Here is a 26,556-nt window from a genome sequence, read left to right on the forward strand (position 1 = left end):
TCATCCGGCACCTCTAGAGGCGAGACCACGACGCACAACCTTCGGCGTGCCGATCGGCGCGCAGTACCGGCGAAAAATAAAATGAAAATGAACTTGTAAAACAAACAAGCAAACTAAGCCAGAAGCGTATATTCAGACGGTACTGATTGTAGTACAATTGAGAAGTGTCTGTTCTGACAGTACTGGTAAATTTAATACTAGAAGCATCGATTCTGATGGTACTACATATAACAAAAACCTGATGCGTCTCTTCTAACGGTACTGGTGTACATAAATCCAAGAAACATCTATTCTGATGGTACTGGGAAAATATGTACATATCAGATGTGTCTAGTTGGACGGTACTAATTGTAATAAAAATTAGAAGCGTCTGCTCTTACTGATTGACTGTCTCGCTTGTACAATATGACATGCTTCAGTCGTGTTATTTGCAGCTGTCAAACGGTGCGCGCAAAGCGCGCGCTTGCGTTGTCTAGTATTAAAAAAAAGTTATAATATTTCAAATATATTTTAGAGATAAAACACGTCTCAGTGAAACGTTTATTTTGACGATACTAGCAAACTAAGCCAGATGCATATGTTCAGACGGTACTGATTGTAGTACAATTGAGAAGCATCTGTTCTGACAGTACTGGTAAATTTAATACTAGAAGCATCGATTCTGATGGTACTACATATAATAAAAATCAGATGTGTCTTATCATGATACTAGTCATTGCAATTATTTGTATATTTGAATCGGAGAGACGGAAAAATTTTATTGGTTGCGTTCTCACGAGAATGGGCGTTTGGAGGGGCTCATTTTATATTTTCCATATTTAAAATAATCAGCGTATTGCGTTTCACGTGTAAGTACATGTACACATGTGTACATATGTATACGTTACATTTTGTATTATATAATATGTTTTACACTTCCGTGTACATGCAGGGCTGCGTTCAGAAACATCACCCAAATGCCCTAGTGTATCATTTTAACCTTGTCTGTAAGCAACAAGGATAGAATGATACGCTGGGGTACTTGGGTTGTGTTTCTGAACGCAGCCAAGGGTGTCTGACAAGTAACTAACCAATCGAAAAATGCAAATTGATTAGGTCAAACTGAGAAGATAGGCCAGATTAGGCAGGCCAAAGCATTTTATTTCTCAGATCTCTTAGCGACAGTGAATATCGATCGGCTAGCGAGACGTGCAGCGGTGTGTGACATGCCAAAAACAATTGTCATGGCAGCGAGCGGCACCGCGGCGAGCCTCAGATAACGAGGCGCGTGGACAATAGTTCTTCGACGTCTCGCGCGGGCGTAGTACGAGTATCGCCGAAAAAGTATTGTCGCGAAATCCTTTCTCTGCGGTAATGTAGAAATGGTCATGCAGGAATTAAAAATGTCGATAATTACCGACATTATCGATTTTTTTAATTCCATTCAGATGAGGGCGCTATCCCGTCGGAGTTGGCCCGTCGCTCCAGCATCCCCTTAATACTTTAATCTTTGACTTGTTGGAACACACTACTTTTTTGTTCCGTGTGGTGCCGAAGATTTGGCGAGTTCCACCAATGACTTATTTATTAACAGTGTATAAATTATTTCAATAATAACAAACTCCATTTTGTAGTATTTAATTTAATTTTTAGTTTATTGACATTGACACAGGTTTAATATTTATAACTGACTTTATTTATAGTATTTATTTATTACCGACCTTTTATACATCTGACAAAATGTTGTTATTTGTTATTTATTTATTAATTTAATTTCGTTAACTATGTATATAATGTGTCGATGTCCCTTATAGAATATTCTTAACTCAGTTCAGAGTCATTCACTGCACAATAAACATGTAACTTTTGCATACACTCGTAAGACTCACTCTTTATCATATTGTATATAACTATTGTTTAGCCATTAATTGTCTACGTTTATTATTTGTATACCGCAGTGAACGCCGATGTATCGCTTGAAAAGGACCACAAACCGTATGGTCAAAATGTAGTTTATCATATATGAAATGAAGCACCTGCCACTTAGGTCGTACAAAAATTCATTAATTAATTATTTAATGGCGACAATAAAATTTTGTTTGTTATTTTTGTTTTTATTTAAAATATATATTATTTATTACTTATTTTTATATTATTGATTCATTTTATACATTTCATACAGTTTTAGAATGATTATTTACCTATGTACTTTATCAATTAAATAATAAATGTCAATTAAATGATTTTGATTTTATACACTGAAAATACACAAATCGTACATTATTTTAAGTCAAATTTGAAATTATTCCGTTGAAAAATGTAGAAGTTATAAGCAAATGACCGAAAAATAAGGCGTTCGCCCCACTGTGCGTCGACGTCGGCCGGACCTGGGGCGTCGCCGACCGTCCTCGCACGCGGCCTGAGCGCGCTTCCCACGCTTCCTCGCCGTCTCTCCTTCCTCTTACTCCTATCTTCTCGCCGATCCCCGTCCAGCGTACGCTATCCTTGAGTCAGGTCTCTCCGAAGACGCCGCGCTCCGACTCCTCGACCGTCTAGCCCGTCCTCCCGCCTTCTGTGTAGCTCCTTCGTGATATCGTGCAAAAACTGTGAACGTTCTGTCTCCGATCGGGCTTCTCCGAATAACGAATCAAAATGTCCAGCCATGGGAAAGCCACGTCGCTTGCCGCTTGCTGCGTGCAGTCTGCACTAGGCTTATAACGTTGGCGCGCAACAGTCCGCGCTATATAGCAAACGACGATCGTAGAGTGAAACGGATGTCAACAATCCGCGACAGAAATATCGTGATGAGTAAAACGCGAAGTAACGCGTTTTCTCTTGGTGCAGGTTTTGCAACCTTTGCACAGGTGTATTCTGTCGTTGTCTTGCAGTATTATAATAACATTTACGTATCCAGTATTATGCCAATTCGTGGTAATAGACTGTCTCTAAGTCGTCGCAGACCTTCCAACAAGAAAGGTTGGAAGAAAAGGTTAGTATCCTTTTCATTAATTACTTTGCATATTATGCATGCTCCGGTGGGAAAATAGTTGTATTGTATAATATACATGCATCATGAAAAGGAAAGAGAGAGAGAGAGAGAGAGAGAGAGAGAGAGAGAGAGAGAGAGAGAGAGAGAGAGAGAGAGATATCTATCGTCTCTACCGGGGGATATGGACGCAAAAATCGCGAGGCGAGTGGAGACTCGTAATTGACTCGTGTGAAATCCAATCCGGAAGATGATCTTCACCCTCCAGGGATTCCGCGCAAGGAAGCGTACGCGTGGAAGGTTGTCAACCAAGGCTCGTAAGGCGATCCGGGCGCGGAAGAGAAACTGGTATTGCTCGCAAACGAGTTTCGACGCTCGAGGCGAGGCACCCCGGGTCTTAACAATCCGCCTCGTGTCTCGGCGTTGACACTTTATTATGCGGAATATGGCCCCCGCCCGCCACCGAATTAATTTCCTTTATCATCTTGGCGGAAATCATCTTAGCCGCGTCATCGCTTAACGCGACGAGCGTCGGGACAAGCGAGACGCAGGACCTCGGTCCAATTAACTTTAACGGGGGGCTCGTTCAAACGGAAATTTAATTTCAGGCATAATTGCGGAAAATGATGAAAAATAAAGACCGTTCGCGCGTTTTTCCAGCGACATTTTCCGCAAACGAAGCGGAAGAATTGAACGTTCCACGTGTAATTTCGTGTGAATCCAGCGCCGGAAAATTTCTATGTACGAAGGTACGGGCGCGATCTTTCAGCGAACAGAAAGTGCCGTTTGCAAAATAGAGTAAACCCAGAGAGAGACGTTCTCTATAATTGCTTTCCACAAGTCAAATTATTTCGTTGTTACTTGGAATTAATTAACGCCCCTCGCCGAGAGAAAGGGAGGGGGCCCAGCGGGGCTGGAAATTCGCGTCGATGCTCTCGACGAAGCACGCTATGCTAATGACTTCGTAGCGCATAAAGCGGCTATTTTCGTAGTCGTACTTCCTCGTTTCGTTATCAGGTCGCTAGACGACGACGCGGTAACGAATCACTAATGAATACGCGGCGCAGTCAGATGCGTTTCGGACAAAGTTAACGTCTCCGATTCTCTCCTGCGAAGAAGTCGCTCGTTAGAAAGCGGGGGAGACTTTGCTGGCAATTAAGACGTCGCATCGACCCGTCCGACGACGCGAGAGAGCGGCTTGCTCCTCGCGACCGGCGACGGTTTTTCTTTCTGGACTTGCCAATCTCTCTACTCGCTCGCCTGCGAGTTATCGTCGCTCTTCATTCACTCTGAACTAGAGGTGTGCGAGTCATGCCGTTGTGCGGTCGAATCGAATGAAATTAAGGGGTCATTCCCACTTTAACGGCTCGAAAACTGTGCTTATCTTTAACAATATTTTTCACAGCGAATACACCATACAATGAAATGAATTTTTGGGGGATTTGAGGGCACTCTTAAGTAACACCAAAAAAATTAAGGATTTTTATTTAAAAATAACAAAATGGTGCCAGTTTGAAGAAAAGTACTTTCTGAAACTTTTCCAAACTGGCATTTTGTTATTTTTAAATAAAAATTCTTAATTGAGGTTCGGGACATAGCGACACTCATATAGATTAAGAATCTTTTTGAGTTTCAGGTAAGCCTGAATGATAATAGCAACACAGCGGACTTGCATCTTTTTAATACGCCATTCGAACGGTGTAGAAAACGCTTGATTAAAATTGTTTAAATTGTAAAAAAAATTCTTTTGCGTTACTTAAGAGTGTCCTGATGAATCCCAAAAAGATTTATTTCATTGTCTGGTGTATTTACTGTGAAAACAATGGTGAAAGATAAGCATAGTTTTTGGGCCGTTACAGTGGAATGACCTCTTATCTTTCAAAATTCTCACCGACCGAATCGAATACTGTTCCTCCACACCAACCCACGCACCAACGATGCGGTGTATCTCCGAAATTTTGACATTTAGCGTATTAATCTTGTTTTGTCATTGAAAAGGGTTCAGTAGCCGGAACGTCTGACGATAATTAAACATGTCGACATTTATAATTTGAAAAACTAACTATTGTGTTCTGGTTCTTTCCATTTTATTACAAACACTCTGTCAAATATCGTACTATTCGTCATATGCTCCTATCGCCCTTGTCACAATTAATAACACAGGTTTACAAGGTTTTGTTGTTGGGCAGCTGGGGGTCGTTTCCCAAGTAATTTTCTGCGTAGAATCCGAATTCGAGGTCAGAATTGGCCCATCACGTCAGGATTTTGAGATATTTGAGGTTACATACTCGAAAAATGGCTTTTTGGGCTACTTTTGAGGTTATGTACAGGACGCACAACATTTTTTAGCTCTTTTCTTTTAATTGCATCATTTAGTTCTACTCTTTCCCTTCAAAATGAGCTGTCGAATGGTCATCTACGATTTTTCCTTGCAAAGTTACGGCCATTTTAAGATAACATGATGAATTCCAAACCCTGCGCCGTTATAGCCCAACAACTTAATGAGCATTCACATTAAACCTGTAAACTTTGAACTATAAACCCGAAAATCTGGGCTGAAAACTGTATATATGGGTTTGATGGAGAAACATATATACATTTTTCGAGTATATAACCTCAAATATCTCAAAATCCTGACGTGATGGGCCAATTCTGACCTCGGATTCGAATTCTACGCAGAAAATTACTTGGGAAACGACCCCCAGCTGCCCAACAACAATCATGATCCCATTTTTTTGTAGACCTGTGTAATCCGAATCTGTTCATTCTCGATTTCGAATCGATCTTCCCAGTAAAGGGATTCTGTAACTTGCTATCGATGCTCTTCGGTATCGTTGACTGGCGACAGTCAATAACGAAGACGATGTTCCGAATGACACAGACTTTTCATGGGTTGTTCCTTAGTTTAAGTTACAGAATTGCCGTACTGGTCCCATTTTATGTTTGAAAATAAAAGCTAGATTGCCATTTCTTTTCAATGACCCTGTTTATCTTAAGAATGATTTTATTATTACATTTATTAGAGAAAAAAAGTGATTCGAGATCGTCGATCGTCGGCGCTCGGATCTTTTTGATGTGAGAGCGAATCGAATCCTCAGTGATTCGATTTGAATTCGAAGCGATGCGCACAAAATATTGTAAAATAAAATTATAAAATACAACGAACGTATTACGAGGGGGGAAGGGAAGAAAAGAAGTGAAAGAGATGAGTAGCCGGCATATTGATACAAGTAGACAGTAAGATATCTGAGCGGGCGTATTCTGGAATCCCGTGCGCGTAGGAGAATGTTCCGAGATAAAGAATAACTCACGTGAGGATGAAATCATCGTTCCACGTAATTATGCGAAATTACTTGTTTATCGATTCCCGGCCGCCCATCTCGCAACTCTCGGAGCGCGCGACCCCCTTTGGACGAGCCCGAGCGCCGGTTACTCAACGGCGTATAATTTTCTCCGACACCTTTCCGGAGGGGGGAGTTTCGTCGGCCATGTATGGAGAACAGGAAACGTCGCGACGGCTGCACCGGCGCGGAAAAAGGAGCGGAATGCACTCGGCTTGCTCTCGGAAGCACGTTCGTACGGCGGGAAAGGTGACACACGCCGGACTCGACGGTCTCGACGCGTTCCCCCCTCCCCTCCTCTCTCTCTCTCACTTGATTTTGTCGAATCGATTCGAAATGGAAAGCCCCGCGTCGTTATAAAACTCGAGATCAGTAGCGCGAAAAGTGTGAAAGGCAAAATCCGCCAAGTGGCGAACTGATGTATCGTTTAAGTAGACTTTAGTTCAACTACTTTCAACAATAAAGAAAGAAAAATATTTATGCATCGCCAAATGGCGAATTAATGTAACGCGCTAAGATAAACTTTAATTTAACTTCAGCATAACTACCTGCAATAAGATAATAGAAATATTTATATATTGCTGCCGTGAATATTTTAAGAAGATAAAAGGCCGGCGCGTTACATTCGTTGGAGCTAAACGGTCGCGTTTAGCTAAGCGGATGTTCATTAGCTACGGCGGCAGTGAAAAATAGACATCTGATAAAGTAGCGTGACAAAACTATCAGGGGTTCAATACAGGCAGACTGATTATCCTAAATGCCCGGCAAGAGGCCCATTAGCATAAATACTACTTTGCGAGCTAGCTTTCTACCCATAGCGTCAATATAGACATCAATCTCGCGATCTTTAGCTTTCCTCGCTCTAAACATTTCCATTAAAACCTAATCGCCGCGTGCCGGATTATAAAATTCGACTTAATTTAAACTCCGAAGTATTTAATGGAAACGATAAATTAAATCCTTGCGATAAATATGTATGCAGCCTCACGTATCAAATTACGTAGTAGAGTAAAATCCTAAATTATATTCCGCGTATGCCATACTTCGGATCAGTGTCGGATCTGCACATAAGCTAGATAAGCCGCAACTCGCGTTATAAGGGAACCTCCTCGACTCGGTATACAAAAGATTTTTAAGTGTACTTTTTATCAATAAAATTGGCGTTGAAATTAGAATAAAAAATGTTTCCGTTATTATGAATTACTTTTTACCAATTTTCATTTATGGCCGTCCCAGCTCTTACACCCAGAAAGGAAGTTTCTTTCGAGCGAACAAATTTTCCTTGAATTTTGACCCTACTAGACCCTTATTTAATTTCGAAGAAACGATTTCTCTACCTTAACCAAAATTCTATTTGATCGAGGCTGAAATTTCTAAGAGAACTCACATCTGTTTCTTCAAATCTAGCAGACGTTTTAGTACAAGTACAGAAAAATTTAGTAGATCCAAAGAAACATGATTTTAACGATAATCAAGCTTTTTGGTCGACATTAACCGACCAGTGTTTTAATACAGAAAATTTATTGCGACAAATATTACCTCCGCCAGGGTTTGAACATGGACCTCCCTTCTCTCTAGGCGTCCCACCAATTCAACCACCGAGGGCATGTGGTAATATTTATCGCAATAACAGTATAAAGATGATATCTTCGCGTCTATTTTTCGACTTTCAGTATTGTTATCTATTACTGGCAACTTAAAGAGACTTCTATGTATGATTTCAACGTATCTCATTTGTTTAACCTAATTATCTTTTTTTTCTGTGTGTACTGATTGGGGAAACATGAGGGGGGGGGGGCGGGGGGTTCTGAAAAATAAGAGCGACAAAATCGTGGGCCCAACTTCGGATGACTAATTTGGAGGAAATAGAAAAATTAATATATGCAAAACTGTATTGTGTCGCGGCGATTATCCCCGCGAGTTTGCCCGCTCCGAGCAATTGATTTACGCCGCTATCAGCCTTGGTACAAGAACGCGCGATAAAACTGACACATTGTCGCGATACAGAGCCCGCACTATTCAGCGCGGAAGCCCGCGATAGTGCCAGCCGCCTGAAATACGATATCGCGAATCCGCGCGCGAGAATACACGTGTGCATCCCCCGCGAAATTAATTTCGAGCAACGCGCGAGCGGGGGTCCGTGTCCTCCGGGCGTAAATCAACGTTCCCGGGCGGACCGAACGAATACGCAGAGTTCTCTCGCGAGAACGCATCGTCGGGAGTTGACAGATCGTTCGTCGCGCGATCGGATGGCGGATCGAAGATACAGGCCGGCGCAAAATGAACATGGGCGATAACGATCGAGATAGGAAGAAATCGAGAACGGCGCGTTGTCCGAGACGAAACGCGGCGGGGCACTAAAATGTACATTTCCGACGTTGTAAATTCACACGAGGGGAATTAACATTTGAAGATCGCTGAACAATACCGTATTCTCACATTTTTACCGTCGTATTCAAATTTTACGTCGTCCTTTTGTCACCAAGCTGCGCCAATTATTTCGTCCTGCAGTCGCGTTGCTCATTTACTCGAGCCCCCCCCCCTTTTTTTTTAACGCGCCTATACATTCTTATCGGTACGTGTTCCCGAGAGATGCGCGGAGAAACAATGCGCGAGAGACGAGGCGTCGAGAAACGTTACATCTGCGAGCGCGACGCATTGTCGTCAACGGGCCCGTCTGTCGCGGCACCGAATCATGCGAGAGCTATGCGGCAGTTGAAAACGCCCGAGATCCGCCCAAACAGTCCACTGAAGTTCGCTTCATCAAGACCGCAAAGCCGACTCAATTAACCTTATTACGGTTTAATCGCGAGCGCGCGATGGCCAGCGTCGATGCATCATCCGAAAATAACCCTCGATTGTTTATCGATTCGCCGTAGCGAGAACGAAAATCAGCATCGTCCCGAGGCGCCTCGCAGCGATGATTTCGTAGAAATCGCAAAGATCATCTAAAACCGGGACGGGAAAAACATTTTCAAATATCGGCGACTAATTTGTTTCTTTTTTTCCTTTTTTGCGATAAAAATGAGGCACGAGTTCTTGCTGCGTCTCGTTTCTCGCGCGTGCCCTCAAAATTACTGTTTTACCGACATTCTTTGTTAGAAGTAATCTTTTAATGGGCTTTATAGAAATGCAAAGCTCTTTTACGGAATTAAAGTGCGCGACAAAATCTAGACTATGTTGGTCGACTTTATATAACAAAAAACATTTTTATCAAGTTTTGGTACACTTGACGACAATATTTGCTCGATACAATTCTACAATAAATATATACAAAACGAGACCAGCATACTCTAGGGACAACATATAAGAGCAATATCGTGCAATTAGAACTGAGATTAATAGCCTAGAAAAAAAGATTACTTCTAACAAACGCAAGTCCAGAGATCCAAGTCTAGAAGAAGAGAAAACAGCAGCAGGCTTTTTCGAGAGAGAGGTCGCTGCCAAACATCTGTCAGACTGTCAGTAAAGCCATGGGCGTTGACGACGCTAGAATTCGATCCAAAATCTCGGTCTGAGCAATGTGTAGCTAATAAAATTGCTGCTTTTTCGCAAAAGTTGCAAACTGATCGGCGATAAATTTCTCGGACCGAGTAGAACCTGGATTTAATTCCGTCTCCTATCTTATCGACACTGATCGAGTTCGCCAGCGGCTTTAGGGTCCCCTTAACCGAGGCGAGAGAGACACGTTCAAAAGCCAGTCCTCCGTCATCTGGGTCGCGCGAAGACATTTGTTCAAACACGCTTACTCCTCGGCAAACACAATTCGCAGTTTTTTTTCCCTCCCCCTCTCCTTTTTTTCTCCTACTTTCCGAGAGAACGCGGCGCTTTTCCCCGCGTATTTCAATGCCCGCTTCATCTCTTATCGTCCACGTCGTCGCTTTTCTTGTCTAGAGCGACTTCGATCAATACCCCAGGCGGACACAATGAGCCTGACCGCCGGACAAACACGCGCGAATCGCGCGTACACGCCGTTCGTACGCGATACAACGAGAACGCCGATCGGAGTAGAGACGGGAAACGTAAATCATTCGCCAGTTTCTTTTCAGATAGAGGCGCACGTGACTACGTCTCGCGGAGAAAGATATAATCGGAGATGCAAGCGTTCAGTTCCATTAGCATAAATACAAACGCGTTGTCCTTACAAGAGTGAAAATAAAAATAAAAAAAAACCGCTTTGCGCGAATCAACAGGAGTAATTAATAGTTTTTTCCATTAATAAACATTACGGTCGACGCGTGCGGCGTTTCACAAAAGTAAAACGAGTTAACTTGTCGCGCGAAGTAAGAGCGATGTCCATTTCTACCGACGTTGATCAACTTCAATCCCAGTTTGACTTGTCCGTTATTTTTTTCTAGCTCCAAGAATTGGAGATAAAAAGTTAAAACGGCTAATTGGTGAATGATAAAAGGTAAGTTAAATGAAAATTAAGATTAATCTACGTTGGTAGAAATGGACACGAGTTGCCTTGCTATCGCGCGACGGCTCGCCGAGGCGAGAAGAAAAGCGAGGGGGATCGGAATACACGCTCGGGTTTCACAGGAGAGGAAAAATGGGGGAAGGGGATTTCGCTCACCAATACATCGTAGCAGATCTCGCGCAATTCCTTCTCGACCTTTTCCCGGTATTCCTTGGCCATCTGCTGTTTGCGTTCGGAGCCCTCGGTCTTCTGCTCGATGGAGGAGATTACCCGCCACGAGCTACGTCTCGCCCCTACGACATTCTTGTACGCCACCGAGAGCAGGTTCCTTTCCTCGTTCGACAGCTCGACTCCCGTCTCGGTGACCGCCTTCATCGCGGACGCCATGTCATCGTACCTTTCCGCCTGCTCGGCAAGCTTCGCACGCTGCACTAATTCCTCCTTATCCACGGACATTGTGTCGGCTGGAATCAGAAAAAGAGCGCGACGTTAGTGCCAGTCGAAGTTCAAGTTCCGATGTTTCGCTAAGGCTCTTTTCATGTTTCCGGTACGCGCGCATCAAAAGTTGAACAAGTGCACTCAGCAAAGTAAAGAGAAAGCCGAGCTACGAAATGAGAGAGGGACGAGGATTGCAAGTCCCCCAAAATTGTTCACGCCGCTGCGATTTCACGCCCGAGATTACTGTGTTGAACAATGTCGATATATGCTACGTATTAAAAAATAGAACGCAATGTTCCGATACGCGAAAATCTGTTTCTCACACTGAAAAAAAATCTGGTGGATTCAACCAAGTCGTCTGTTAGAAAATGGACGAATCAGAATTCCCTTTAGGATTTACCGGATTTGTAGTCAAGTCTACCAAACTTCTGGTTATGAAATATCTTTCATGGTAAATCCTAAAGGAATTCTGATTCGTCCATTTTCTAACAGACGACCGGTTGAATCTACCACTTCTTTTTTCAGTGCAGAAATGCAGCTTGCGTCTGCGTTTTGGAAATGATTTCGAAAAGGACCGTCGAACGCGAAAACTCGTAGGTCCGAGAGTTTCGCTCGCTCGCTCCACGCGCATTTTCCAAAATACAAAACGATATCCGACCTCGACGGGGATCTACGGGGCGCGGGATTACACGGAGGGATAAGGGGGAGGAAAACTTGCTGCGCGGTGTTGAGCAGGTCAGAGCGACCAGAGAGATCGAATGGAGAACGCACGTCAGAGATACGGCAGAGCGGGTGGCTGCAGCGCGCGGTGCACAAAGCGTGACAGACCGCGTTTCAATGTCGCCGGGTTTTCCTTTGTCGCGTCGTCCCCGGAGAGGTCGGGAAGAATAGGTCTCGCGCACACCGACGTGCTTAGAAACCAACCACCACCACCGCGTCGACGACGACGACGACGACGGCGCTGCGTATCCACTCACGAAACGCGACTGGCCTCGTTCGCCTCGGCGAACGATCGACGCACGTCCGTTCCGGAGGCAGGACGACCTTTTCCCTTTCCGAGTCACGTGCGCGCGTCCGCCGTCCGAGAGACGCTCGCCAGAAAACCACGCGCGGAGCAAGAGCGATCTGCTGCGAACGAAGCGAGGTCTCCTCTCGCCCCGCTTCGAGATTCTTAGTGGATTGCAAGTTAAACCATCGAGTTCTGTCTATCGAATTTGCGTAAGGTCTCTAGGGCAGGAGCTCGGCGCCTTTGTTTTCCTCTTGAAAGGAAAGGGAACGTGCCCGGTGCGCGCAGCGACGCACTTTTCGAGCCGACCAGCTGCCAGCCTCGGTCTTGCTCGACGGAGACGTTCAGGTAGAATACTCCCTGACGCGAGAAAAATAGATCCTAGACCTTCAAAGCGAGGAGATACCGAGAGACGGAATTCTTGTTGAAATTTCTTTTCCATCGCGAAACATGACGTTATCCCATGGTTTCCTTCTTATTTTAGAATTAGTATCCCACCGTTGCTATACAATTACAGCGCAGCCTGCAACGCAATTATAGCGCGGCTATAGAATTATCGTATTATCGTAATTAATTTTGCATTCTTAACGTCGCGAGGGAAAAAACGGCCGAGGCGCTTCGAAAAAAAAAGAAAAGAAAAGGAAAACGTGCGTCTATCGAAGATACCGATCGAAGCGTTTTCTTCAATTGACTCCAACGAGCATTTAATCGCCGAGAAATGACATACGTGGCTCTCAATAAACGTCCGCGGTAAGAAGACTTGTACGTTATGAGAATGCACGCCCCCATCACGCGCGTTCGTCGTGGGGCACCGCATTTCCATGGAAACCCGTGCGAAGGCGTCTATTTCCGACACGAAAACGAGATTTACCGTGAGGCGGAGGATCACGTAGCCCTTTGACGTCGATCGATGCACGCGAAAGCGCGTTACGCAAGACCCGTGGCTCGCGGCTCTCAATATCGATAATATCAAGTGACGCTAATGAGGACTCGATGCGCAACCGATATTTTAGGAATCGCTAAACAACGACGGGATCGCGGACACGGCCACGATTATCCGATCTCCATTTTACTTGAAACACGCGCTTCATCTGCAACTGTCAACAAATTTTCTCCTCGTTCCTTCAGACGACGCAACAAGCTCCACTCCAATCTTCATTTCTCCCTGTCTCCCTTTTTTTATTAAGCCTCCGTCCAAGAGGCCGAATTAATCAATGATACTCGTTCATTAACACATAATTAATTTCGCGCAGATTTTTATCACGAACAACGAACGACGCCCCGGTGTTACGATCCGTTTCATTCCACAACTCCGTCTCTTATCTCTAATCTGTCGTTTTATCTACTATCGGACAGAATATCACCGGACGCCTAATAAATCGACGAACGTGACCGCACGAGATTATCCGGCTTACGCAACGGTCGCCCAAGCCGTACACTTATTTGTCATTCTTTCCATGTTTTCTAAAGCCCGAGAACAAATAAACGCGATAATGGTCGATAGATAAAATGGTTTTATCGAAGAAACGAAATTCCACAGCTATTACGTATTTTCCACTAGGCGAACACTCTAAATCTTTACAAGGCAGGCGCGTGGATGGCAATTATCGTTCTCCTTTTGTTCCTCTTTTTTTTTAGTCTGGCCGGCATCTGCCGCTCGGACGCGATAAATCACCGGCGACTCGGTCAGAGGGCTAATATCTCGTCGACGGATTGCACGTGCGTGCGAGTCCGCGGGCCGATAAGAGAATTGGCCGTTCGCTCGATAAAAACGAACGAATAAACGAGCGAGCACGTTCGATGTGCCGGGGAGAGAGCGGTCGATTGTGTCGTCATCGAATCACGCGAGCACAAGTGCGTCAATAATGAGCCATTACCGAGAAAAGCGCGAATCACACCCGTCATCGAGAGCTATTGAAAAATCCGTGATTTACGAGATAAATTCACCTTTGGCCGTTCTTAGTTGCTTTTTTTTCCTCCAGAAATGCATCGCGAGATGAAAAACAATTCGCATGGATGCGCAAATACCATTTACAGGAATTTTGTAGAATTTAAGCTCAGGCTCTTGAAAAATTGAATCTCCACGAGTTCGCACAAAGTACTTTGGTTTCGCGTCCGATCAGATTAAATTCGCGAAACTCGAATTCAGTTTCGAAAAGATCAATAAAGTCCGTAAGATAAAAATCGAGAGCTTCGTGCGTTGTCGAAACAGTTGAGCTCGAGGTTTGCTCGGTTACACGTTTGTGTAAGAGTAACGGGATGTCGTAATACCCCCGTTGCACCGGAATGTCGTGTCGTCGCCGTCGTAGTACGCGCGAGAGGAAACGACGGTGATTCATGTGGTAGAATTGAAAGAACGAATTACGTCTCTCGGGACGCGAGCCTAGACGCATTCATGAACTATATCAAGCGGCACGTAACGCGCCGTAAGAAAATCGGACAGGGTTATAATTTTCACATCGACGTAACGCGCGACCTTGCGTAAACCGCTGTTACGCAAATTCCCTCCAATTTGTTAACCCGCGAGAATTATTCGCATTTTAAAACCGCGCGTGTCCAGCGGCACGAGTTTAATCGGCCGACGTTTCCTCTCGGAAACAGGAAAAAATAGTATTCGACGCAACTGGGTTTCAATTTTAATTAGAAGAGAGTTTTGTTGCGAAAAATATTAGGTAAACTCGGGTATTATGGCCGTACGGGAAAGATAGCCACGAGCTGTAATTTCTCCAATAACTGCTAAATAACGTATTTTCATAGTTATTCTGAAAGATAATCAATATTTACAATAGTTTATGCGCATACACCATTCGAAATAACAATATTGTGAATACCGTATCACATTTTTACTTTCGACTGCAAAGCTTTTCACGTGTCCACTAACAGCTGCTATAGGCGTTAAATAAATTGCAGCTAAGCTGTCGAAATCAACGTTACACACGTAATAAAGGTTTGTGAATTGTAAATTTGACCTATAATTTGTATTTCCATTTTCGCTACTTATTTATAATACCATAACCATCTTTCTCTCGCAATTTGGATAAGACGGGCCGCGCACTCTGTTCAGTCACGGAATATTAGCTGCAATTCTTTCCAAGTTTTATCATTGTATTAATGAAACCATCGTTGAATTGTCGTTAGTGTAGATACCAATCAGACTCGTGGACTTTGCATTGCAATATCTCTACTCATGGGGCACGCAGGAAAAAAGTAAAAATACTTTTATTATGCAAATCGTACCCAAGCTATCGATTAAGCGCAGTCTCAAGTTCGTGGGATCAGCCGTTGTTGAGATCCAAAAATCTGAGGGCCCGTCAAGTCGTGTACTCGCGTAAACTTACACGGTCGGTCTCGCGCGCGCGGTACTAGCTGCGCTTACACTTGGCGCGAGACACTACCGTGTCTCGTGATATTTATTTCGAAAATCCCCATCATGGGGAGAGTTTGCCCTCGACGGGCACAACTCTCCGCCTGTAGCCGAATTCTTGGTCTAAAACGCGTAAATACCCTCTCTTTATTATTTGCAATATATTAGATGTATCTTTTACATATAATACCGTACGTCCACTGTCCCATAATACTGTGGCCATCTTTTCCATACAAGTCGGGTAAGATGGCCAGTGCATACGTTGCAATACTTTGCTAATAGAAAACTTATGAAGCGGTACACCAAGCGCAATTAAAAACTAACAAAAATGTATGTTTTGCGCATTACAACAAATTATGGCCATCACACCGGAGTTTGCCCTCTCTCAGCCAGGGTAGCGATAAAAATTTCTTCTAATTAAAATTATAGCCAGATGAATCGAATAATATCGCCTCTTATTTCATTGCTGGCAAAGAAAATGATTATTACTCGTGTTCCTTCGAAAATCTTTCGTCCAAAGGTACAATTCTAAGGGAGTTGCGTAATAAGTTCGCCATAAATATTTCCACCGAGCGCTTTCGGTTAAGGATAAGGCTAGGGCAGGGAGAAGGGACTTTGCGAAAAATTGAGAGCCCCTCTCTCGCTAAATTGACTTCCAGGCGAAAGCAGACGTTGCAGGCAAGATCGAAACACGAAAACCAACGACGCTTGTCGGGAGATTTCCCGAGGGAGATCTTCGCGGCGCGTTCATAGGAAGGGTAATTAAAAATACATCGCCGCGCACGGGAGGAGGTTCCTTCGTAAAAATAGCTTGTAAATTAAATACGTTACGTGATCACACGCTGCGCCGCAAAAGTTTCTCGGCGCCGCGCGCAGAGTTCCCGTACGCGGAATGCGTCCGATCAGGCTCACTTTTAACGACACTCTCTGCGTAACTAATCTATAAATATCTCAAATACCTTAGGTGACAAAACGGCAGGAACATTATGGGTAAAAATAGCAAGATCTCGTGGTTCGTATTTTATGAAATTCGAGAAATCGGAGCTGAACAACGGCAATTTTAACATCCGTGCACGGTTGGTTGGGCCCGAAAGTCGTTGGTTTCGTTCTACGGTTCGGCGTAACGCAAGTCGATAGACTCCGCGAATTGTAACGACGGTAACTGCCATCGAGAGGAAATGAGATTGGCACACAAAAAAAAACACCCTGTATAATACGCGCAGATAATCCAGCGTGGAGCGAAACCGGGTATCGCGTGGTACGATGACTCACTGCTTTGAAACTGGTCGATGCCGTCGAAAAAGCCACGAGAGCTGCAAGGGCCACTTAACCCTGAGCACGGACAACCCTCTCCCTCTAAAGGACACCTTCTTCTAAATACCAAATTAGGAAGACCCGACGATCGTTAACGAGGCCTCCGTATCCTCGATATCGTTCGTTCTCCTCAATATTGATTTACTCTCCTGAATTCTTAATACGAAACGATCGAGTTTACAAAAATGTGTTACAATTAAATCGTACAATACTCGGCGTTCGTTTCCTCAAAATCTCTTGGACCTGTCGAAGAAGTCGACACCCTCTTGAAGTGCCGCGGAAAGGATCGCGCGAAATTGCGCGAGGTTCAATGATGCTGAATATCCGCAAGAACGTAGAATATGCATGAACGGATGTTTACCTAAGGAGAGAGCGATACGGCGAAACGGCGAGTTGTTAAAATAACGCGATGAGTAACGAGTCAAAGTGCAATTGCACCTAATCGCACGCGACTGAGAGCGCTTCTCTCTCAATGAACCGGATAATTGTTGTCAAGGATGGAGTCGGGGAATACCGGAAGTGATGCCGGCCGTGTCACCTGTCATACGCAGAAAGGAAAGGAAAAAATTCGCGACGTCGATCGCCGTCGCGCGTGCCATTTTTGCCTCGCGCTAACGCGTGAATTCGGAATAAAAAAAAAATACAACGAGATTCTTTCACGGTGATTTTCGCGCCTGGAATGTGCGCCGTCTATCGCAATTGTGCAAATGTTCACCGCGAAAGTATCGTTTTATAAATTCCAGGATCTCCGGACGAGTCATCGATGTCGCGGAAACACGCCTCGACGCGGGAAGAATTTTTCCTTAAACTTTACCTGAAAATCATACAATCGTGGGACACTGTGTCATTTCGAAGAAATTTAGTATCCTGAAATTTTTACGATTTTCAGGTCAATTTTAGGAGAAAATTCTCTCCGTGTAGGTCCCAGATTTTACAGATTTATACTCTAGAAATATCCGACATGCACCCATTTGCTCCTCGGATCTTAAATCCCCGGCGAATTAGCACTGCACAAATGTTTCGCATACGTTAAATGTGACGCGAAGCTTGCATCTCGCGATAACTCAGATGCGAAGGGGAAACCACTGAGGGCATTGTCGTGTACAGATTTGCGGTATTACCGGGCGTTACCAGGCATTACTAAGCATTTTTGGGAGCATTAGTTTGGGCATTAGGCCTTGCTGAGGGATTATAAAGATAAAATAAGATAAAATCAATTAAATCAAGATAAATAAGATAAAGTACAAGATTTTAGTCAGCGGTTTTCCCCTCACTCAGATGTTATAAATTCATTTCAACAAACGCTCGGTCCAGACGCCACTTTATATACGTTTCGGATTCTCACATTTTTAACGAAAAAGGTTCACCGGCATCGAGCTTTCTCGGCGCTTGTACAGCTTGAACTTGGATTAATTGTCCCGGAAATTGCGGGACCTGTAGACTTTACAGCTGGCGTCATCGTTCGAGAGGGTCGCCGCACCCGGGGAATTTTCGATTCCGGAAATCGTGTCGTTTTTCGCCGGCCCGGTGCCCCAAACCATAAATCCCGCCCGCCGCCGCGATAAATTCGCGGGCGGCGCGAATAAATTCGGATCAGCATCGGAGCGGAGGATTCGCACCCGCGTTTACCCACGTTCCATATTTAAGCGGCGACGCGAATCGGCGCCGGCGGCTCCTTTGCGGAGCGAGCGCGACGCGAGAGGCGAAAGAATTCCGGGTCACGAACGGCGGAGGGGCCCCGGGATCCGGTTTCATTGATACGCTTCCGGTTAGCGGCATTCACCGCTCTCTCGAGATGCGCCCGAGAAAGGGAGGAATGACATTTCGAGGCGAGGACTCGCGTTCCCGATGTAACGCTCGATGTGTCTCGAGGGAAACAACGATGCCGACAGTCGGCCGGGCAATTAATACAACAATATTTTCGCAGTTGGAGATAATTAATCGTACTTCACGATGCCTGATATGGCTCAGCGTGCGAACTCTTTCTTCAACTTCGTTAAACCGAGCACCCTCGTTTATCTGGCGAGCAACCGTGGCTGATGATATCAATTTCGCGTTTCCGTCCGCGATACCCCGAGGGAATTGAACGTCTAATTTGCCACTAAACGCTCGAGGCAGATTATCCATCAATTAAATGCACGGAATGGCAGTTTATTAGGGGAAAGAATCAACACCCCGGCGCACAACTTTGTTGCACGGAGGTAACAGAAGCGCGAATTACCGCCGTGGGAACGCGGAGGTGCGCGTTACACATACAAGATTCCGTACGCGATACGCGGTTTTCTCGCGAGGTAAACGATCGCGAGATACGTCCTTAATCGCGGAGTTTATCCCGCACGACGCGGCGAGTTTTCGACCGGAAGACCGACCGGTTCGACACGGACATGTCGAAAATCGAGGAAGACTAGCGAATATGAATGTATTCGCCAACTTAGAAAGTGTCGCAGTTAACACCGAATAAAATATCGAGTAAGCGACATTTTTTTATTCAAACTAAAAAAACCTCCGTCATGGTTCCTTTACCTGTTTTATAATGAAAAGTATAGGGAAGATAATTTGATATGCACATCAAGTAGAAAGTTCAGCCAATAGGTCTATTCGTTTTCGAAGTACCAATGCCGCAAGATTCTTTTCTAGTGTAGATGAGTGACACGTTTATAAGTCGCGATGATGAACAGGGACGTTAAACACAGCCAATCACATAAACGCATCTCTAACCGCATCATGATTGGTGACGACTCCCTTATGAATGTACAAATCTGCAGGTTTCTCTGCGTAATTAAACTCACCGATCGGTTATCAAAAATATTCATTTCTCCTTGAAATGGCGTCGTAGAAATACATTGGTTTTTAACATTCAATCGCTCGTTTACCACTGGCCTTGTTCCCTTGTATTTTACAAAAGGACGAGCTTGTTAAGTTTACATATTTATATTCATTTTTATTTAAGTTGCTGACAAGCATTCATTCGATATTTTACTCGTGGCTTTTTAATTTGATATTTTCATATCGAGGTTGAAAAAAAAACATCGAATAATCGATAATACCGAATATCGGATAAACTCTGGTTCGACACCGAGGCGCATCAACAACGGCAAGTATCGACCCGCCGGGGTTCCGGAAGCGCGTCCTCTCGCTTGCGCGAAGAAACCCGAGACAGGGGCTCGTTCGTGAAGCTTTTCCTCTAGCGTCAACTCGTGAAGAGGGAAAAATTTCTAGAGGAAACGATCGAGTCCCAGAAATATTGGGCGAGCGGATAGGCGCGTTCGGCGCCCTATATTTAAGCGCGCGCGCGCGATCACCTGGCTTCGGCGGCGACGGCGACGACGTCGGGACGTCCCGCGTCGCCGCCGAAATATTTCTGGCACGAGGAACTCTCGCGCGGCGCGGAGCGGCCCGCGCGATACGCGCGCGCTCCAGCTCGTTCCAATTCCCACCGAGGTGTCCGCGAGTGCGACACGCGATTCTGCTCCTTAAGCCTGATCTACGATGTGCCTGTTTCGATTAGAAACATTCTATTTTATGTACGCAGTTGAAAAATTTGTGTCAAACTTCACAGATATCGCATATCCCAAACGGTCCACACAAATTTTCGTGTTAATTTAACATAATATGGACATGTTAAATGATCACACTAATACTCTGTTCATATTTTAACACGGAATAAATGCAAATCTCAAAATAATTTGAAATAAATCTGTAAAATTAACATATTTTTAATGACAAAATGAATTTAAAAATGTAATTTTTACATTTTACAGATGTAATAAGTAAAATGACGGTTCGAAAGCACTTTCACTTATGTTATATAGAATAAAATCAACATTTTATTCTGTAAATTTTAACAGATAAATTTTGCTACTAATAAAATAGAACATATGTATTGTCAGATTAAAAAATAAGTATACTTTAATATTTTAACATTTCTTTTCAGTTATTTTAATAATTTTACATTTGAGGTCAATCAACACAAGAGCAATATGTTAAATTAACACATGTACGCGTTAAACATTTAACACAAAAATTTTAACCGGCATTTTTTTAACAAGAAAAAAACAAATTTTCCAACTGTGTAGAAATCTCTCTAAGAAAAACGACAGCAACCAATTTTGGGGCCCACAATTAATAATCGTATTATTTGGATTATTTATTACTTATTTTATCTATATCCAAGATTTTTAAGTAATACTAATCAATTCTCTCTATTAGTTCTGTCGATATTCAGTAACGCAAAAATAATTTCCACTTAAGAGGCATTAACCGAAATGTTAAGTTGCTTAACTAAAAAAAAAACGGTCAAAATTTTTCCCAGAGAGTAGAGAACAATCCAAATAATTCGATTACTAATTGTGGGCCCCAAAATGGGTTGCTGTCTTTTTTTCTCCCACAGCTCTTTAAGTTGCCAGTAATAGATAACAATAATCAAGCTTTTTAGACGACATTAACCGGCCAGTGTTTTAATACAGAAAATTTATTGCGAGATATATTACCTCATCCAGGGTTTAAACCTGGACTTCCCTTCCCTCTAAGTGGGCGTCTCACATTCTATTTTATATAAGCAAAGCAAAACGCTCGAGAAACCTGTCAACAATGTACGATCGTACAATTTAGCGACTTGTGCAAATTTGTTAACCGTATTCGTTGGCTACAAAACAGAATTTCTACACTGAAAGAACCGTATATTAATAATAAATGTAAGAATTTTTTGTGTCCGGTCTTAATAAATATTTCTTTATAGTTAATACATATTTCTTTATAGTTAATACATGGTATATTAAGAATTACCAATATTATATATTAATTGATGATATTTTTACTGTACGGTCACGTACATTACTATTTAATATCACGAATTTATATTAACATTTATATATTTCTGACAAAGTAATCGAGTTCAAACTTAGGGTATATTAATAATTATTAAAGTATTTTTCTCGGTGTAGACGTACGGAGCACATTGTAGATTAAGTTTTGCCGGCGCGTCTCCGCGAGAGATCCGCCAGAATAAATTCTACAAACCGATACGAGACTTCGTCCGCGTATAGGACTCTGCAGCTTCGGGTCGAATCTTTATCGGTGACGGTCAAACATTTTTTCCTACGATAAGATTAACCTTCTTTTACTAATCGAAGATAAGAAAAAAAGCGCCTGACCGGGCACTTCTATTGTCCGGAGAACAAGGCTGTCGTTAGTTAAGATTAGAAATTTCGATAGTTAGAGTCTGGAGAGACGAGATTCTAGAAATTACTGTCGCAGCGTGACGCAGTAGGTTTCCCCATGCCGTCACCCCCATGGCGAAACGTCAGGTCGACGCGCACGATCCTGAAAGTAAACGCACTTTTTCCACGCCGCCTCGGCGCGGGAAGAATGCGGCTGGCGTCACGCGTGGGTAATCGGCGCTTTTGCAAGCTTTCATGAATGCCCGCAAACCTGGCGAGCGAGGCCGCGCGATTCCGAGTAAAAGACCGTCACTGACATACGCACGCGATCGCGCCGCGATTCATTAATAACGTACGACTGCGTCGTACGTCGAGTCTTCGTACGTGCCAATGAAATTATTAATAGAAGAAACATAATGAGACGTTCGGGTGAACGTTAACGAAGAGAGAGAGGAAAAGAGTACGCGACGCTCGTCGAACATTAGAAAATTGTTCCACGAAACGTTTCGCGATGAGATCTGCAGAAGATAATTTCTGTCGGCAACACTATTTAATTCGTTTATCCGATGCAAATTTTTCCTCGGTGTAGTCTTTAAGCAGTGGGGAAACAATTACAAGCGAGTTGAACCGAGACTGAAGCTAATCCACGTAGGTACAAAGCGGACGTTAGTCGACGATGTGGTCAAAATGACCGAAAAGTACTATTATCCGAGAATAACCGTTCGCAAAGTATGAAAGGCCGACGATTAACCGCGGAAAATCTCCCCCCCGAAATGCATCGGGTTATCGGGCGATCCGCGTGCCGCGACTCTTCCGGCGAGGTGGAAGCGTGGACGAGAGAAACTGGACGGCCATCGCGCGGACTTTTTACGCAGGCTCCGCGCAAACACGCGGGGAGACGGCGGCCGCGTTATCAGCGAGGTAAAGCATGACGCGATGTGGGCGCAGATAAAACGCGGGTAAAACTGATAAAATTAATATCTCTATCCGCACACCCGAGATGTTACGACGCGGCGCTTATCGTGCTTTTTGTATTTCTATCGCGCGCGCGCGCGCGATAACCCGCGACAAAACGCCGTGTTCGACAAGGGATTCGACAAGTCGGACATTAACGAGAAAATTATTTACCCCCCCCCCTCCCTCAACTCGGATCTTTTCCCGTTCGAGAGTATCGCGACATCGATCGTCGCTACCAAAATAAATTCGATCGGCGCTCTAAGCTCCGTCGATCAGTCGCGGCATTAAAATTCGAGCTTTAGCCTCGTTTTTAAAAACTGCCCAGCAATTTTAAGTCGGATATCGACTGCCGTCACTTGTCGCCGTGAATAGTCACGTGAGACAGAGGCATGAAATATCATTGAACCGCCGCTATAAATACATCTGGGAAATAAGAACGCGGACTTAACATTTAGCGAGATCTCAAGGCTATCGATCGATCGGCGTTTAAGATATGCGTTTTATTCTCGATGAAATAAAAGGACAGAAAAGAAAAAGGAACGATCGCCGATCGATCGATCGATGGCTGGATCGACTTGAGAGCCGAACGTCGCGGACAAAGGGAAGAAGCGAGGCCGACGAGTACAGACAATTGATCGGAGCAAAATATACGTTAAAAAATGCACTAATATCTCCAAAATTTTAATTAGAAAATTCGCCCGGTTAATTTCCTTCCTGGAAACATTTAAAAATCTGAAAACATTTGCAGGTCAAGATTTGGGAGAATCGCGGAACAAGATTTAAGTCCTCGTCGAGCTCGGGCGGAAACTGAAAAAAAGATTCGCCACGTACGATAATAATTATTTCACCCACGTTAATCCCACGGCCGACGCGCGGAGTTTCGAAAGTAAATATTATTTCCGAAATGTAAGAGGTTACTTTTCTCACGTCCTACGCACCTGCAGACCTAATTGACCAAAGAAAACATTTGCATTCCCCCGACGCGAAAGACACAAATTGATCCGTACATTTCAGTCGAAGCTAATGCCAACGGCACACGATACCATTTCTCTTACTGGATTGCTTACGAGAGCCAATCAGGATTTAGCCTCGAGTCACCTAATACAAAACTCTGCATCCTTATTGATTCTCGTGAGCAGTCCAGTAGGAAAAAAGTAGAGAAGATAGTAATAGTAAAAATAATGTAAATATACGAAAAACTTTTACTATTGTGACACCAACACCTAGTCAAGGTTCTTAGCCCTTTTATTCATTGATTTTTAATCGTCCGGGCCGTGTTCTCCTATTAAAAATAGAATCGTTACTAAAACCAGCGTGACAACCGAGGCCCGGTTTCACCAACGTCTCTCAACTTCAGGCTGTTACTCCAACTGTTACTCCAGAAAGCGACAGACGTGAATTAAACCAAGATTAAAGTTAAGCAACGGTGAAGCCCGGGCCTGACGGGTTAACGTCACGCCCGGTGACGACGGGACACTTGGTAGAGCCCGCGAGGAGCAGCCGCGTCGGTCATCCTCCACGGAAAGACATATTTAGCCATGCGAAGTAGCTCTCGTGGGAGGAGGCGGTGGCGGCGGCGGCGGCGGCGGACGAAGGTCGCGGGAGACGTGCCCGGCTGGCGAGAGAAGCGTTTATTAACAACCGCGTCGTGCGCCGTCCTCCGGGTTGAGGTTATGGCCGCGGAGGCAGGCGAGCGGGCGAGCGAGCGGCCGCCTTTTCGAGAGGGAGCCAGCCGTGGTAGCGCCGCGACGTTAACTTTCACGGGGGCGAGAGCGAAATTCCCGGCCGCATTCTCCGACGGCGACGCCTCGTCGCCGACGATTATCGCGCGGAGCCGATCGACCGTGGATCGCGGATGGGGAGGGGGGGGGGGGAGGAATCGAGCGGGCGGGCGAGCGAGCGATCGATCGATCGATCGATCCACGCACCTCGACGAACCGACCGAGCTCCGGTTATTACGCGTCAACGCGGCGAGATACGCACGTACGAGCCGTCGTTCTGCGACGCAGTTACGACGCGGCGAGAGATCGATAGCCGGCTCTCGCCGCGCTCGCCTCGGCTCCGGTTCTCGCACGCTCGTGCGAGAGTGGAGTCTCCCATGAGAGCGTCGACGGCGACGGCGATTCGGTCACGCAGGAAGTGACGAGTGCGTGGAATAAGCGGCCGACCTGCGCGCTCATAGCGCGCGGCCGAGAGGGAGCGAGCAGGACGAATGGAAGCGAACGCAGCAAGAGAGACGCGAAAAAGAAGGGGGGAAAAAGAAAAGAGAGGATCACAGAGTGCGACTCCGGCACCTACCTATGGCTTATAGTCCTTTGTACAATAAATAACGACGTGAATGCACGATTTGTGCGTAGATCCGTGCACCGGCTCGGGTCGGAGCGCGCGGGGGGAGGAGCGGGCGAAGGAACGTTGCGTGCCGCGGTAACGACGGGCTGCAACCGCCACACGACTGCCGGTTAATAACTCCGGGGCTTTTCCACCTTTCCCCCTTTCTTCCTTCCTTCCTTCCTTCCTTCCTCTTCCTCCTTTCCTTCCTCGCTCTCTGCAACCGGGGGGGAAACACGCGGGAGACGGACGAGCGGAGCGTGGACTCGAGAGCGCGAACGGGAAACTAAAAACTCTTGCCGGCTCTTTATTCCTCGGTCACACTCGCGGCTACGATACCACACATCCCTCGACGACCACTCCCGCACGACGACTGAGCCGGCAACGCCGCCCATGGTGGGGAACCTCGGCTCGCCTCGTGCCGGGGCTCGGCCGCGCTCGGCCGCGCTCGGCCGCGTCCGCCGCGCCTCGTGCCCGAACCGAAGTATTGATCGGCTCGCGGCGGCCCCGGCATGGCCGCCCCGCCGACGAGGCTGGGTGGGGCAGCGGAGCGGCGCACGGCCGTGTCCCGGGACCGATCCGACGTGCCGCGTCGCGCCACGCTGCACGGCGACGCCGACGACGACGACGGTGACAACGATAACGACGCCGCCGCGACGGTTCCCGGCGTCTTTTTCCCTCCTCCTTCTTTCTTTTCGCTCTCTCTCTCTCTCTCTTTCTCGGACCCACCGTACTTTTCAGCCCTCGCGCGCTCACTCGATCGACAACACTCGCTCGCTTTAATCGCCTCGAAATTGCCTATCCGACTCGCGTCTCTTTCCCTCCAACCTCCTTCGTCGTCTAACTATTCTTTATCTTTTTTACGCCTCTTTTTGCCTCTGACCCGCTCGACGTCTATCACGCGCGTTCCCCTGTCTCTACCTTCCTGCCCTACTCCGCCTCGCGGCTCTCGTCTGAAGCGCGGCGTAATTTCGTGCAAAAATTAACCTGGAAAAGAGATCCTCCTTTTTTCCTCCTCTTCCTGTCGGTACGTTTTTCTCTCGCTCCCTACGAGCTGCCGCGAGAAAAAAAAAGAACCGCGGCTAATCGTTACGGAGGACGCGCTGCAATTTCTTTGGAAAATCGCCGCTTTGCGAATATAAATTGCGTCGGTACTTCGCCCCATTTCTTTTTCGACTTATACAGGGTGAGTCTTTCCATATCCGACAAAATTCTTGAGAAAGTAGAACGGATCGAGATGAACGGAAAAGTCCTGTACCATTTT

General features: G+C 45.3%; 1 protein-coding gene across 3 annotated transcripts in view; it reads right to left on the reverse strand.

The window, feature by feature from the left end:
* Positions 1-26,556, reverse strand: part of LOC105562892 (14-3-3 protein zeta) — a 64,668-nt gene that overhangs the window by 9,556 nt on the left and 28,556 nt on the right. For 2 of the 3 annotated variants that reach the window (XM_012014048.1, XM_012014046.1), the window contains exon 2: positions 10,883-11,190. In XM_012014048.1, coding sequence (XP_011869438.1) covers positions 10,883-11,182 — 300 coding nt within the window. In that variant the 5' untranslated portion in view covers positions 11,183-11,190. Of the gene's footprint in view, positions 1-10,882; positions 11,191-25,262; positions 25,675-26,556 lie in introns of those variants that run through there. The other variant, XM_012014047.1, reaches the window with a different exon arrangement.

The sequence above is a fragment of the Vollenhovia emeryi genome, unplaced genomic scaffold (assembly GCF_000949405.1).
Source record: "Vollenhovia emeryi isolate VEMERY1.0 unplaced genomic scaffold, V.emery_V1.0 DF939182.1, whole genome shotgun sequence".
NCBI lineage: Eukaryota > Metazoa > Arthropoda > Insecta > Hymenoptera > Formicidae > Vollenhovia > Vollenhovia emeryi.